This window comes from Myotis myotis, unplaced genomic scaffold (genome assembly GCF_014108235.1).
Source record: "Myotis myotis isolate mMyoMyo1 unplaced genomic scaffold, mMyoMyo1.p scaffold_m19_p_28, whole genome shotgun sequence".
Lineage (NCBI taxonomy): Eukaryota > Metazoa > Chordata > Mammalia > Chiroptera > Vespertilionidae > Myotis > Myotis myotis.
Window position 1 is genome coordinate 2520686 of NW_023416333.1, and position 16800 is coordinate 2537485.

The window sequence follows — 16800 nt, forward strand, 5'->3', positions numbered from 1 at the left end:
CTGTGAGTCGCGACCCCTTTGGCGGTTGAACGACCCTTTCACAGGGGTCGCCTAAGACAATCCTGCATTCAGATATTTACATTATGATTCATAACAGTAGCAACATTACAGTTATGAAGTAGCAAGAAAAATAATGTTATGGTTGGGTCACAACATGAGGAACTATATTTAACGGGCCAGAAGGTTGAGAACCACTGACCTAAGATAAGGTGAAGCTGGAAGAGGAGCAGGACAGGAGCAGGCTGATCCTTGTCACCTCACATCTCCTGTAATTGGGCCTCTGTAGGAGGTGAAGGAGATTTGATTGTTGTGTCACTGGTTGGGGCTGAGTCCTCAGTCAGGGCCCTCTCCAGACTGGCAGGCAGGGAGTGGATCAGTCTCTTTCGGAAGTCTCGACCCAGGAAGACGTAGAGCATTGGGTTGAGGCAGCTGTTGAAAAAGGCCAGGGAGATTGTTAGAGGTATCAGGAGAAGAATGATGTTATACTTTCCTTCAAATACTGCTCTGGCACAGAGTGTGCCCAGAAGAACACACAGTTGATAGGGGAACCAGCAAATGAAAAAGGAAGCTCCGACAGCAGTGAGGACCCGAAAGGGATGGCGGGACTTCATCATGCCCTTGTTTCGGATTTTGGCTGCAATGAGCCCATAGCAGATGGCGATGATGGACATCGGTAGAGTGAAGCCAATGACAAACCGGTTGATCCCTATGATTGCTAATGAGGTAACGGTCCTCTGCAACTTCTCTTCTTCAGTGATGTTACCCCAGAAGTTAGTGTTGAAACCACAGTATATATCCCCGTTATCATCTGTTACTGTAGTAACAAAGATGAGAACTGGCAAGTTAAGGAGTAGAGCAAGAATCCAGGGTACAGTGATCACTTTTTTAGCCAGACTTAGAGTGCGGTGGTTCTGGGCCCAGACCGGATGCAGGACACAGATACAGCGGTCCAGAGCAATGAAAGCAATGAGGAAGACACTTCCATACAGGTTTGTATCTGCCATAATGTTAAATAACTTGCATAGGAACCAGCCATAAGGCCATTGTCCTCTCATGGTATTTACAACCATGAAGAATGGCAGAGTGGCGCTGAAGAAGAAGTCAGCTAAGGCCAGGTTCAGGTAGCACAAGGTGGTGACTGTGAATGCCATCCGGAATCCAGCCACCCAGATCACAAGTGCATTGCCCACGATGCCGAGGACACAGGTGATCCCATTTGTCACCAGTAAGAAGATCTGCGGAGCAGTGTAGCCAGTTTCCATCCTGCCCACACCTGAAACATTTCAACAATGAGAATTTGTTAGCTGTGCACCATCTTACAGCATTTCTGTTCAGGCCAACAACTCCCACTAGACTGAGCTTCCTCTCCAAAATCGCTTTCCTGAACCTTGTGGCTAGTCACTGAAATTGGACAGACTCTTGGCTCTGCCTTTGGGAAAGGACACTTCTCTATATTCCCATAGTTATTAACATACATTCCACCTATCAGGCTGATTACTTAACCAAGAGTGTTACAAGGCTTCTGTCCATCAGCAGAATCCTGAGCTGAGGGTGTATAAACAACAGGAAATTGATGGGAGGCATCTTGGGCACAGTGAGGGAGCAGTAGACTCAGAGCGAGTATGGTCACAACTCTTCCACCCATGACTCAATGCATAGATGCTGGCAGGCTCTGCAACCTCTTCCAGCCCCAGGTTCTCACAGACTCGCAGCTCCTGTTCCTCCCCCATGAGAATCCTTGACCTATTGATTGATTTGTCTTTAAAGTTTTAGACTGTGGTTTAAGTTTATGGCTGAAGGCAACTTGAACAGTTACTGGTTATATATTGTAATATGACATTCTGAGGAGTCTTTGCTGGAAGAGGTTAGTGAATTGGGCCCTTTTGTTTTCCATGGAGCTCTTCTCTGTTTGAGATAACAAGGAATTTTCTCTCATGGTATAGCTTTAGTATATATGGCATAGATAATATGAGAGTAATAGGTTTAGTTAATATTTGTGGGGTTCTTTTAGAAACCATGCATTCTATTAAATGGCAATGATTGAGATTATATATATATATATCCAGTTGACTTACACACAACTCTATTATGGTCATATCTAGTTTTCATAGGAATAATTGATATTCAGAGCAATTATGAGACCTAGAAGGTCAGTTAGGTAGTAAGTGGTAGAGGTAGGACTTCAGTTCAGCTTGATCTGACTTCCAGTTCTTCCTCTACTACACCACTGTGACATTCATTGCTGGATTCCTACCCAATATCCATTTCTTAATTTTTTTCTTTAAAAAATTTTTTTAAATCCTCACCCAAGGATATATTTTTAAAATATGTTTTTATTGATTTGAGAGAGATGGGAAGGGTGAAGGAGAGAGAGAGAAACATTATCTATTGGTTGTCTCCTGCACGTCCCCTACACTGATTGAGCCTATAATCCAGGCATGTGCCCAGACTGGGAATCTCACCAGCAACCTCTTGGTGCATGGGACGATGCTCAACCAACTGAGCCACATGGTTGGGTTCCCCAATTCTTCCCTGCTGACCATACCTCAATTATATTTAGTTTCTCACTCTTCAGGGAAGATGTTCCTCTCCATCTTTGGAGGCAAACCCTGATAGTCTCACTGGTAGCTGGAATTTGCTTTACTTTGCAAAGGAGTATTTTAGCAGTGGAACATGACCAAATCCTGTACAATAACACTAGGGGAAGATATCTTGGGGAGCTTTTGGCATAAATTCGCTTGCTCTTAAGAATGGGAATCTGGATTTCTGAAGATGGCTGCGATATAGGCAGACGCGTTCCAGATCGTCTCCCGGAGCAAATGGAGTAAGCAGCTGAAACTAATAACACCCACCCCAAATTGGTGAAACTACTCAGCTGGTGAGACGGCTTGCAGCCAGGAAGGGCAGAGCTCCCCTGGAAAGTGCCTGGTACATGGTGCCTTGTTGGGTTGTATTTTGTGCCTTTAAATCAACGCAGCAGATCCAAGCAACTGCAGCCTCCTGAGCACCACACCCTCTGTCTGAGGAACAGGAGCTGTACGTGAAACCTCCCCCCAACAGCCAGAAGAGCCACCACAGCTGTGAACAGCACCCACCAGAGGAGCTGCTGCCAACTGAGGAGCAGCTGCTACTGCAACCGCCCGAAGAGCAACCACAGCCCAAGGAGTCACTGCCACCCAGGGAGCAGCCACTGAACAACTCGTCTAGATATGTCAGTGAGATCAAACATGGGTAGACAAAGAAACCCCCAAAGGAAAGAAAAAGAGGACTCGCCAGAAAAGCAGCTAAGTGATACAGAGGCATGCAACATGACAGAAAAAGAATTCAGAATAAGGGTCCTAGAGTGCATAAACCGGACAGAGGAAAAAATCAATAACATATGCAAGAAGCTAGAAGAAACAGATGAAAAAATCAACAACTTAAGTAAGACCCAAGAAGAAATGAAGAGCGATATAGCTGCAATAAAAAACACCATTGAAAGTATCAACAGTAGACTAGGAGAAGCAGAGGGCCGAATTAGTGAATTAGAAGACAAGGAAGCAAAACACACCCAAACTGTACTGCAATTGGAGAAAAAAAATTAAAAGACAGGAGGAGAGCCTAAGGGAGCTTTGGGACAACATGAAACGAAACAACATACGAATAATAGGGGTTCCAGAACAACAGAAAGAGGAACAAGGATTAGAAAACCTACTCGAAGAAATAATATCAGAAAACTTCCCTGAGGTGGGGAAGAAAAAAGTCACACAAGCCCAGAGAGTCCCAAACAGGTGAACCTGAAAAGACCCACACCAAGACACATCATAATTACCATGGCAAATGTTCAGGACAAAGGGAGAATCTTACAGGCTGCAAGAGAGAGACGGAAAGTTACATACAAGGGATCTCCCATTAGATTATCAAATGATTTCTCAACAGAAACACATCAGGCCAGAAAAGAATGGATGGAAATTTACAAAGTGATGCAACGCAAAGAACTGAATCCAAGAATACTCTATCCAGCAAGGCTATCATTCAAAATTGAAGGGGAAATAAGAAGCTTCACAGACAAAAAAAGGCTAAGGGAGTTTATCACCACCAAGCCAGCAATGCAAGAAATGCTAAAGGGACTGGTGTAAAAAGAAGAAATAGAAAGCTCAGAAAGAAAAAAGCCACACAAAAAAAGAAATGGCTACAAACAAGTACCTTTCAATAATAACTTTAAACGTAAACGGACTAAATGCTCCAACCAAAAGACATTGAGTGGCTGAATGGATAAAAAAACATGACCCATACATTTGCTGTCTACAAGAGACCCACCTCATTAGAGGGGACTCACACAGACTGAAAGTGAAGGGATGGAAAGATATCTTTCAGGCAAATGGAAAGGAAAAGAAAGCTGGGGTAGCAATACTTATATCGGACAAAATAGACCTCAAAGTGAAGGCCATAACAAGAGATAAGGAAGGCCACTTCATAATACTAAAGGGATCAATACAACAAGAAGATATAACTCTGGTAAACATATATGCACCCAATGCAGGAGCACCCAAATTCATAAAAAAAAACTCTTGGAAGATATCAAAGGAGAGATCAACAACAATACAATCATAGTAGGGGACTTCAATACACCACTGACATCACTGGATAAGTCCTATAGACAAACAATCAGCAAAGAAACAGCAATCCTAAATGACTCACTAGATCAGATGGACTTAATAGACATCTTCAGAACACTTCGCCCCAAAGCCATGGAATATACATTCCACTCTGATGCTCATGGGACATATTCAAAAATAGACCACATATTGGGTCACAAGCAAAGTCTCCCCAAATTCAAGAAGATTGAAATCATAAAAAGCATCTTCTCAGACCACGATGGCATAATATTAGAAATAAACTACAATAAAAACAACCCCAAATACTCAAACACTTGGAAGCTGAATAGCATGTTATTAAATATTGATTGGGTTAACAATGAGATCAAAGAAGAAATCAAAAACATCCTGGAAACTAATGACAATGAAAACACAACAATCCAAAACCTATGGGACACAATGAAAGCAGTCCTGAGAGAGAAGTTTATAGCTCTACAAGCCTATCTCAAAAAACAAGAAAAAATGGTAGTAAATCATCTAACTCTACATCTCAAGGAATTAGAAAGAGAGCAACAAGAAAACCCCAGAGTGAGCAGAAGGAAGGAGATAATAAAGATTAGAGCAGAAATAAATGACATAGAGACCAAAAAAACAATACAGGAAATCAGTGAAACCAAGAGCTGGTTCTTTGAAAGGATAAACAAGATTGACAAACCTCTAGCCAGGCTCATCAAGAAGCAAAGAGAGAGGACCCAAATAAACAAAATCAGAAACGATAGAGGCGAAATAACAACAGACCCCACAGAAATACAAATGATTGTTAAAAAATACTATGGACAGCTCTACTCCAACAAACTAGACAACCTAGAGGAAATGGACAAATTCCTAGAAAAATACAACATTCCAAAACTCAATCAGGAAGAATCTAAAAATCTCAATAGGCCAATAACTATGGAAGAAATTGAAGCAGTCATCAAAAAGCTTCCAGCAAACAAAAGCCCAGGACCAGACAGCTTCACAGGGGAGTTTTACCAAACATTCAAGGAAGAACTAAAGCCTATCTTCCTCAGACTACTACAAAAAAATCTAAGAGGAAGGAACACTTCCAAGCTCATTCTATGAAGCCAGCATCACCCTAATACCAAAACCAGGTAAAGACAACACAATGAAAGAGAATTACAGGCCAATATCCCTCATGAACATAGATGCCAAAATCCTCAACAAAATCTTAGCAAATCGGATCCAGCAGTACATCAGAAAGATCATACACCATGACCAAGTAGGATTTCTCTCAGGGATGCAAGGATGGTACAATATCCGCAAATCAATAAACGTGATACATCACATAAACAAATTGAAAGAAAAAAACCACATGGTCATATCAATTGATGCAGAAAAAGCATTTGACAAAATCCAACACCCATTTTTGATAAAAACTCTCAGCAAAGCAGGAGTAGAAGGATCATACCTCAACATAATAAAAGCCATATATGACAGGCCCACAGCCAACATCATACTCAATGGACAAAAACTAACACCATTTCCCCTAAGAACAGGAACAAGAGAGGGATTCCCACTCTCACCACTCCTGTTCAACATAGTACTGGAAGTATTAGCCATCGCAATTAGGCAAGAAGAAGAAATAAAAGGCATCCAAATTGGAAAAGAGGAAGTAAAACTGTCCTTATTTGCAGACGACATGATATTATACATACAAAACCCTAGAGACTCCATCAAAAAGCTACTAGACTTAATACATGAATTTGGCAATGTAGCAGGATACAAAATTAACCCCAAGAAATCTGAGGCATTTCTATACACCAATAGTGAACTTTCAGAAAGAGAGATTATAAAAACAATCCCATTCATCATCGCACCAAAAAAATTAAGCTACCTAGGAATAAACTTAACTAAAGAGGTAAAAGACCTCTACTCAGAAAACTACAGGACGTTGAAAAAAGAGATAGAGGAAGACGTAAACAGATGGAAGAACATACCGTGTTCATGGATTGGTAGAATCAACATCATTAAAATGTCCATACTACCCAAAGCAATCTATAAATTCAACGCACTTCCCATTAAAATACCAATGGCATACTTCACAGATCTAGAACGAACTCTCCAAAAATTCATCTGGAATAAAAAAAGACCCCGAATAGCTGCAGCAATCCTGAGAAAGAACAAAGTAGGTGGGATCTCAATACCAGATATCAAGCTGTATTACAAAGCCACTGTTCTCAAAACTGCCTGGTACTGGCACAAGAACAGGCATATAGATCAATGGAATAGAATAGAGAGCCCAGAAATCGGCCCGAACCAATATGCTCAATTAATATTTGACAAAGGAGGCAAGAACATACAATGGAGCCAAGATAGTCTCTTCAATAAATGGTGTTGGGAAAATTATACAGGTATATGCAAGAAAATGAAACTAGATCACCAACTTACACCATACACAAAAATAAACTCAAAATGGATAAAGGACTTAAATGTACGACAGGAAACCATAAAAATTCTAGAAGAATCCAAAGGCAACAAAATCTCAGACATATGCCGAAGCAATTTCTTCACTGATACAGCTCCTAGGGCACTTGAAACTAAAGAGAAAATGAACAAATGGGACTACATGAAAATAAAAAGCTTCTGCACAGCAAAAGAAACCATCAACAAAACAATGAGAAAACCCACTGTGTGGGAAAACATATTTGCCAATGTCATATCTGATAAGGGCCTAATCTCCAAAATTTATAGGGAACTCATACAACTTAACAAAAGGAAGATAAACAATCCAATCAAAAAATGGGCAAAGGACCTAAATAGACACCTTTCAAAAGAGGACATTCAGAAAGCCAACAGACATATGAAAACATGCTCAAAGTCACTAATCATCCGAGAGATGCAAATCAAAACAGCAATGAGGTACCATCTCACACCTGTCAGATTGGATATCATCAACAAATCAACAAACGACAAGTGCTGGAAAGGATGTGGAGAAAAAGGAACACTCGTGCACTGCTGGTGGGAATGCAGACTGGTGCTGCCACTATGGAAGACAGTATGGAGTTTCCTCAAAAAACTAAAAATGGAACTCCCATTTGACCCTGTGATCCCACTTCTAGGAATATATCCCAAGAAACCAGAAACACCAATCAGAAAGGATATATGCACCCCTATGTTCATAGCAGCACAATTCACCATAGCTAGGATCTGGAAACAGCCTAAGTGCCCATCAGTAGATGAATGGATTAGAAAACTGTGGTACATCTACACGATGGAATACTATGCTGCTGTAAAAAAGAAGGAACTCTTACCATTTGCAACGGCATGGATGGAACTGGAGAGCATTATGCTAAGTGAAATAAGCCAGTCAATGAAGGAAAAAATACCACATGTTCTCACTCATTCATGGATAATAGAGACCATTATAAACTTATGAACAATAATAGATACAGAGGCAGAGCAGCCTCAGACAGATTGTCAAACTGCAGTGGGAAGGCCGGGGAGGGTTGGGGGGCAGGAGGGAGGGGGGTAAGAGATCAACCAAAGGACTTGTATGCATGCATATAAGCATAACCAATGGACATAAGACACTGGGGGGTAGGGGAGGCCAGGAGATTGTCAAGGGCGGGGGGGGGGGGCGGGGGGAAGGGACACATATGTAATACCATTTGTAATACTGTAAGCAATAAAAAAATAAAATAAATAAAAAAAAAATAAAAAATAAAAATAAAAAAAAAGAATGGGAATCCACAAAAATATAGTAGTATTTGCCTCTGGACCAGGACACATCTGTAACTGTTGCCTCCACATTCAACCCAATATCTGTGTGACCCACTTGTCTATTCCACCTATCCAGGTTCCTCATTCTCTGGTCTGAGTTTTATCAGAAACATCCAGGGTGGCTGTAGAAATGCACATTCATGAACCCATCCTCTAATCTCATTGCATAACATCTAGAGCAGCGGTTCTCAACATTTAGGTTGCCAGCCCTTTGGGGGTCGAATGACCCTTTCACAGGGGTCGCCGAAGACTATCCTGCATATCAGATATTTACATTATGATTCATAACAGTAGCAACATTACAGTTATGAAGTAGCAACGAAAATAATTGAGTGGTTGAGAACCACTGATCTAGAGCAATTTTGTATGGCCTCAAAAATTGAGAATCATCTTAGCTTCGGCTAATTTGCCTCCTGCAGAGACATACCAATTTTTGAGCACTGATGTACATTTAGTATTTGTAATATGGCAAGCCCATCCAGCGTGGCTCACTACTGGTTGGGTGTCAACCTACAAAACAGGAGGTTGAAGTTTGATTCCCGGTCAGGGCACATGCCCGAGTAGTGGGCTCGATCCCCAGTGGGGGGCGTGCGCGAGCAGCTGATCAATGATTCTCTCTCTCTCTCTCTCTCTCTCTCTCTCTCTCTCCCCCTTCCTCTCTGAAATAAATGAAAAATATATAAAAATAATATTCAAGACATCCATTATGATCCCTTTTTCACCAGGGGGAAATCATGGTCCAAGGGTTTCAGCAGTTGTTCACCGTCATGAGCCCAGCTAGTCAGTGGAGACAGCAAGCTTTGAAAACCAGATTGAACTGATTCCAGAACCACTGCCTTTGCCACTGTAAATACTGTCTTTTATAGGTTCATCCCCCAATATTACCTGGAGATGACCATACCCTAGTATGACAGTTTGCTTCATTTTCTTTTCTTTTTTTTGTTCTTCTTTTGTTCCTGTCTTCACTTAACACTTCTACCCAGTTGTCTATGGGATATTGCTTCACGTAGGGCAGGGTTTCTCAATCTTGGCAACATTGATATTTGGGTGTATAATTCTTTGTTTTGGGGGACTGTCCTATACATTGTAGAATGTTTATCCACCTCTCTGGTCTTCTGCAAGAACCTAGTAGCAACCCCTTCTAGTTATAAGTGTCCAATGTCCCCAGGGGGTAAAATCACCTCTAGTTGAGAATCAGTATTATACTGTAGTGTTGGTCACTGGAGTTATGTCAATCTGTATTCTAATCTCCTCTCTGACACCTTGCCCAATATGAGTGTTTAGTTAGTGATATCTCATCGAACTACAGTTTGCTCCTCTACAGAATAGGGTGATTTTCTGGTTAAACCAATTTTTAGGTGAGGATTGGATGAGGATAGACATAGAAATCTTTTAGGGTGAACCAAATGTCTATAACACATGGGGACTCTTGGTGCTCACCAGCCTCTGTCCTGTGTCCTAGAACACAATCCGGGACCATACATTGTGAAAGCTCAAGTTCAGGTCAAGAACAAAGGTGATAATTATCGTATTAACTGCATTGAGCATCTTGTATGTGCCAAGAGCTCCTCTTTTAACCCTCAGTAAAAGTCTTCTTATATGGCTCTTGAGGATTGCATGTGTGAGTATGTGTAAAGCACGAGCATACTCTGTGACTTTCAAAATATGGAATCATGGTAGTTATAACTAGTATAACCATTGTACAGATCAGGAAGTGAAGACTAAAACTGGTTATATTAATTTTGTGAAAGCCCTCAGTTAGTAAGAGGTAGAGCCTGAATTTGAGCTCAGGATTCCACCAGAAATTTCCTCTTAACTTTCTCCCACCCCATACTTCCTCTACACGGTCAGTTCTCTCTACCCACCCAGTCGACACCCTACAAGGGCCTCAGAGGATATGGTGAGCTCAATAATTTCTTAAATTATTGGTTTAAAAATGTTGATACAACAAGGAAGGATGATTGGGCAATGATGGTTAGGGAAAGGTTAATGCAGCAAAGTTGTGAAATTATGGGCCCACTCTCATTGCAGGGTGGGGGAGAGCCTGTGATCCACGGATGGTGCTCAGATGGATTATGATGGCTGCTATTTGGTGACTCATAAAAGGTGTCATTCACAGTACAGTTTATCAACTCCAATGACAACATCCTTGCTTTTGGATTAGTGTCATCATACATTGGGCAGAGAAAGTGACCTGCCCAAGATCAGAATTGTTAAGAGGCACCACCGAATTTATGACCACAGATTTCACATGGAAACTCAGCAGTCCCTTGTTATGTTCCTCTCTTTCTTCATCATGTTTGCATTTTCATGCTTTGAACTTCTGATTTCTCCTCAGACTTCTTAACCTCCTCCCCATTCCTGCTCTCAGCAGATGCCCTTGACTAATATTTTAATGAGAAAAGGGTAATGTTTGTGAACTTTTTAGCCTTCTTGCAAGCAAACTCTCTAGTCTGTCTGTACCTCTTAGTGAGTGAATCAAGAGGTCTTGTTCATTCCCCCTTGATGTTTGCTCTGGATCCCTCTCTCTGTCCCAGCTTCCCAAGAATTTCCTATCTGCAGTATCACTTATAAGTATCACTTATCTGCCAAAACTTCTCCAAGATATTCTTTTTTAAAAAAAATATATTTTATTGATTTTTTACAGAGAGGAAGGGAGAGAGATAGAGAGTTAGAAACATCGATGAGAGAGAAACATCGATCAGCCGCCTCCTGCACATCTCCTACTGGGGATGTGCTCGCAACCCAGGTACATGCCCTTGACCGGAATCGAACCTGGGACCCTTCAGTCAGCAGGCCGACGCTCTATCCACTGGGCCAAACCGGTTTTGGCTCCAAGATATTCTTTCTACTAGACCAGTGGTCAGCAAACTCATTAGTCAAAGAGCCAAATATCAACAGTACTTCTTCAAAATAGACTCGCCCGGGCCGAAAGCCGACTTCTGTGCATGGGCCACGAAGTTTCAATCTCACTGTCTGCGCGCCCGCACGTGGTATTTTGTGGAAGAGCCACACTCAAGGGGCCAAAGAGCCGCATGTGGCTCGCGAGCCGCAGTTTGCTGACCACAGTACTAGACCATTCCATCAAACAAACATGATCATAACCCCTCCCTTCACAAAGAAACTGTCCTTGGCCTAAGTTCCTTTCCAGCTTCAGCCCTAGTCTCTCAAGAAAATTCTCACAGTGAAGAGTATTCACAGCCAAATGCTAAAAGGCAGTGTCTCCACTTGTCACCTAAGCCTTTCTCCTAAACTCACTGCAAATTGACTTAGGTCCTGAGCACACCACGGACTGTGCTCCCCTTAAGGAGGCCTATGGCCTCCATGTCACCACCCCAGTGTGCCTTCTCGGGTCTTATCCTGATATCTTAGTGACATGAGACCCATAAACCACTTCCTCCTTCTTAAAACACATTTTTTATGCCTTTAGATGGTAAGATGCACACACTTTGGTTGTCTTTATAGCTCCGTTGGTCACTTCAGCTCAGTATTATTTACTTTCTTTGTCTCCTCTAATTTTTAAAAACATTTACTATTGAAAGTATTACGGATGTTCCCCCTTTTCCTCTCCTTCTCCCCTCCCCCTGTTTCCCACCCCACCCCCAGGCCTTTACCACCCTATTGTCTGTGTCCATACATAGTGCATATAGGCATGTAAGTTCTTTGATTAATCTCTCCCAGGCCCCCCTCCTTTCTTCTCTCTGAGATTTGTCAATCTGTTCCATGTTTCCATGCCTCTGGTTCTAATTGTTCATTTTCTTTTATTCATTGGATTTCTTGTTCATTTATTTTGATTTTTAGATTCAATGGTTGAGATATGCAATTATTGACATTTTATTGTTCTTTTTTATATTTTTTTATTTCAGATAGAGGAAGGGGGGAGAGAGAGAGAGAGAGAAACATCCATGTGAGAGAGACACATGGATTAGTTGCCTCCCACACTCGCCCCTACCAGGGCTGGTGAACCTGCAACAGAGGTACCCTTGACTGGGAATCAAACCCATGACCCTTTGGTCCACAGGCCTATGCTCTAACCAGTGAGACAAACTGGCCAAGGATGAGTTGTAAATTTTGATGTGGCTGTGAGAGGAGGTGAGTACCACTTTCACCTATGCTGCCACCTTGACCTGAAGCCTCTTTCTCCTCTAAATTTAACTCTAAATGTTGTGGTGTTCCTGCCTTCTCTGTTCTCTACTTGTTCCATAGGCGATGTCATCCGGTCTCATAGCTTATAACATTATACTCATAACTTCTGATCTATGTAATCAGCCTTGGCTTCTCCGCAGAGTTCTCGCCTGATATGTAACTATCTGACACTTGACATCTCCCTATGGCAGCGGTTCTCAACCTGTGGGTCGCGACCCCTTTGGCGGTTGAACGACCCTTTCACAGGGGTCATCTAAGGCCATCCTGCATATCAGATATCTACATTACGATTCATAACAGTAGCAACATGACAGTTATGAAGTAGCAATGAAAATAATTTTATGGTTGGGTCACAACATGAGGAACTGTATTTAAAGGGCCAGAAGGTTGAGAACCACTGCCCTATGGAAATCCCATAAGCACCCCAAACATAACATTGCCTAAACCCAACTCTTAGTTCTTCCGTCCTCTCATATCTGTTACTCACCCAATATTCTGTGTGTATTTGGAAACAAAACATTCAGTAGTTGAATTTCCAAATGCAATACTTATCCTTGATTTCCTTTTCCCTGACCATCCCATCCAGGTCAATCAATTCTATTTACAAAGCAACTGAGTTGACACCTGGAATCATTTTTATTACCATTACCCTTGTCCCTGGTCCTTGTCTGACTGTTTATTCGCACTAGCTTTTTCTTACCACTGATGCTGCACCCCCACCCCCACCCCAACCCATTCTCCAGACACAAGCCAAATGATCTTTTATAAACACAAATCATACCATGACATTATTCTGCTCAACACCCTCCAAAGGCTTCCAAATTAACTCAAGCTCACCAAGCACTCATGGATCTGCTCTGGGTAACCCTCAGACCTCACATATCTGCGGTCCTCTCTCACCTGCTGTCCTCTCTCACACTGTGATGGATCCACACTGAATTCCTTTGATTTCTTGAACATGCCAACCTCATTGCCATCTCAGGGCTTTTGTACCCCTGTTTCTTCTGCCTACTATGCTCTTTCTTTCAAGTTTCCCACATGTGGCTCTTTCTGAATATTCTTAGCTTAGATAATATATTCTCAGAGAGGTCCTTGCTGACTCACAATGTAAAGCAGCTACCCCAGGTACAGTCTGTCTCACTAGGTACTGTTCTTGTTTATTTGTCCATTTATTTTTATGCTAAACACCCTCCACATTAGTACATATGTTGCAAAGATTACCAAGGTTTTTCAGTACTGTATTTCTACAGTCACTCTGTCCAATAAAAACATAAATGCAAGCCATAAATGCAAGCCACTTATGTGACTTGCATTTTTTTAGAAAGTAAAAGAAATCAATTTTAGTAATATATTAATTAATTTCATTTTTTTACCTTTAAATTGTTTTAATTGATTTTGAGAGGGAGAGAGAAAGTCATCGATCAGCTGCCTCCTGCGTGCTGCCCACCGAGGACCAAGCAGCAACTTGCGTATGTGCCCTGACCAGGAATCGAACCGGCAATCCCTCAGTGCATGGGACGACGCCCAGCCACCTGGGCCACACTGGCAGGGCTACATTAATTAATCTTAATAGTATTTTTATTTAACCCAACATTTCAAAAAATATGATTTGAACATGTAACTAATACAGGAATTACCACTAAGATATTTGATATCATTTTTGTACTAAGTCTAGAGTATACAAAATTCATTTTTGACTACAACACCTCTCAGGTCAGACTAGCAAGAACTCAATAATCATATGTGGCAAGTGTATTCTTATTGGACAGTCCAGCTCTAGAGCTCAGGAGGTATCTGCCACAGAGTAGATATTCAAATAATAATTTTTAAATTATCAGGCTTCCAACTTACCACCAGCTGAGACCCTGTTCCTGTGGCCAGTTCCTGTGTTCCTGTGGAGTCACTCAGGCAGGAGCTTCAGCACTTTATTGAAGGGCAAGGGGGAGGGACGATGGGGCTGGAATCAGTCAGGTGACAGAAACTCAGAGCTTTTTTCAGTTCCCATAAGTCACTCTCGATATAGCGTCAGCATGCTATCCTTAGAAACGTCATGTCTGAATGTTCCCTTCACCTGCCACCTTCTGTGGGAGACGGAGTTCGATCCTCTGAATATCAAAGGGCTGGGTGTCCTGGCCCTTTCTCTTCCAGAGATTCAGGGAAATGAAAGGAACAAGTACTGCGGTGAGAAGAACTTGAGGCAAACAACAACAACCAGAGATGATGGTTAAACAACAAATTGTTTCTCTACTCACATACCACTTCTGCCACCAAATGTGTGGGTTGGTTCTCCATCGAGAAATTCTCCAGTTCTCCGTGGACCTGACCTGCGTATCCTACAATTCAGGCCGACACTGTCTATCTGGAATTAGGGCCAGATCCCACAAGGTAATGGGCCCAATGCCAGAGGCTGCTCTCACTTGCGTTGACAATTGCAAATCCCAGGTTGCGAACTGTACTTCTAATTGAGCAGCTATAAGTCAGGTGTTGTCCTGACTTTGGTTTGATAATTTGCTAGAATGGCTCATAGAAATCAGGATGACAAATTACATGTCTGCCAGGTTATTATAAAGGGTACAACTCAAGAAGGATAAGTGGAAGAGATACACAGGGCAAGGTATAGGGGAGTGTTTACAGAGACCTTCCATGTTCTTTCTGGGAACACAGGGGTCGCCTAAGACCATTGGAAAACACATATATAATTACATATTGTTTTTGTGATTAATCACTATGCTTTAAGTATGTTCAATTTGTAACAATGAAGATATATCCTGCATATCAGATATGTACATTACAATTCATAACAGTAGCAAAATTACAGTTATGAAGTAGCAACGAAACTAATTTTATGGTTGGGGGTCACCACAACATGAGAAACTGTATTAAAGGGTCGCAGCATTAGGAAGGTTGAGAACCACTGCCCTAGGGCCTGTAAAATGTAATATTTACTATCTGGCTTTTTACAGAAAACATTTTGCTGATCTCTGGGTCAAATGACTCTACCAGTTGCAGAACTATTCAAAGGCAGATCTGGATGTCCAGTCCGGAAATCTGGCTTCCCATCTCAGGCACCCTCATTTACTGAGACAGAGGCCATTTCAGACATCAGCTACCAGAGTAGCGAGGGATTTTTGCAGCACAGGCAAGAATTTGCCCCAGGTTAACCCCAATGTCATTTCCCCTTTGGCCTTAACTAGGTTAGGTAGTGGGGCCACTCCAAAATGGGAGTCCATTTGAAACATTTCTCCTTTTTTTTTACCCTAGTCATGTTGCCTTTGTCCATTTTATCAAATTCTGGTTAATCAGGAGCTACTTGGTAGCAAGGAACAAAACAGAACCTTCTTATGTTTCAGTAAAAGGGCTTATGAGAAACATGCAGTTCCAGGAAGAACAGCCCGACTTTTGTTTCATTTTATTTTTTTACTTTTCAATTACATTTGACATTCAATATTATAGTACTTTCAGATGGGTAGCCCAGTGGTTAGACGTGTATATAACTTATGAAGTGATCCCCCTGATAAGTCTAATACCTACCTGGCACCATCCATAGTTATTACAATATTATTGACTGTATTCTCCATGCTGTACTTTACACTCCCATGACCATGTCGTAATTGCCAATTTGTACTTCTTACTCTCTTTACCTTTTTTACCCATACACCCAAACCGCCCCCGCCCCCCGCCCCGGCCCCTCTGAAGACCATCAGTTTGTTCTGTGTATCTATGAGTCTGTTTCTGTTTTGTTTGTTTACTTTGATTTTTTTAGATCCCACATATTAGTGAAATCATATGGTATTTGTCTTGGACTTATTTCACTTAGCATAATACCCTCTAGGCCAGTGAGGGCGAACCTTTTGAGCTCGGCGTGTCAGCATTTTGAAAAACCCTAACTTAACTCTGGAGCCGTATCACATATAGAAATTTTTTGATATTTGCAACCATAGTAAAACAAAGACTTATGTTGTTGATATTTATTTTATATATTTAAATGCCATTTAACAAAGAAAAATCAACCAAAAAAATGAGTTCACGCGTCACCTCTGATACGCATGTCATAGGTTCGCCATCACTGCTCTAGGTCAAGCATGTCAAACTTGCGACCCTCGGGCCGCATGAGACCCACAACAAATATTTTTTTTTAAATATATTTTATTGATTTTTTTACAGAGAGGAAGGGAGAGGGATAGAGACTTAGAAACATCGATGAGAGAGAAACATCGATCAGCTGCCTCCTGCACACCTCCCACTGGGGATGTGCCCGAAACCAAGGTACATGCCCTTGACCGGAATCGAACCTGGG

The 16800-nt window shown here is 41.7% G+C and overlaps 1 protein-coding gene across 1 annotated transcript; it reads right to left on the bottom strand.

The window, feature by feature from the left end:
* Positions 1–107: 107 nt before the first annotated feature.
* On the bottom strand, positions 108–14390 carry LOC118649303 (N-formyl peptide receptor 2-like). Its single transcript, XM_036296219.1, has 2 exons — positions 14355–14390; positions 108–1273 (listed from the first exon to the last, which is right to left on the bottom strand). The coding sequence occupies exon 2, from the start codon at positions 1260–1262 to the stop codon at positions 258–260; it is 1005 nt and encodes a 334-aa protein (XP_036152112.1). The 5' UTR covers positions 1263–1273; positions 14355–14390; the 3' UTR covers positions 108–257.
* Positions 14391–16800: the final 2410 nt, after the last annotated feature.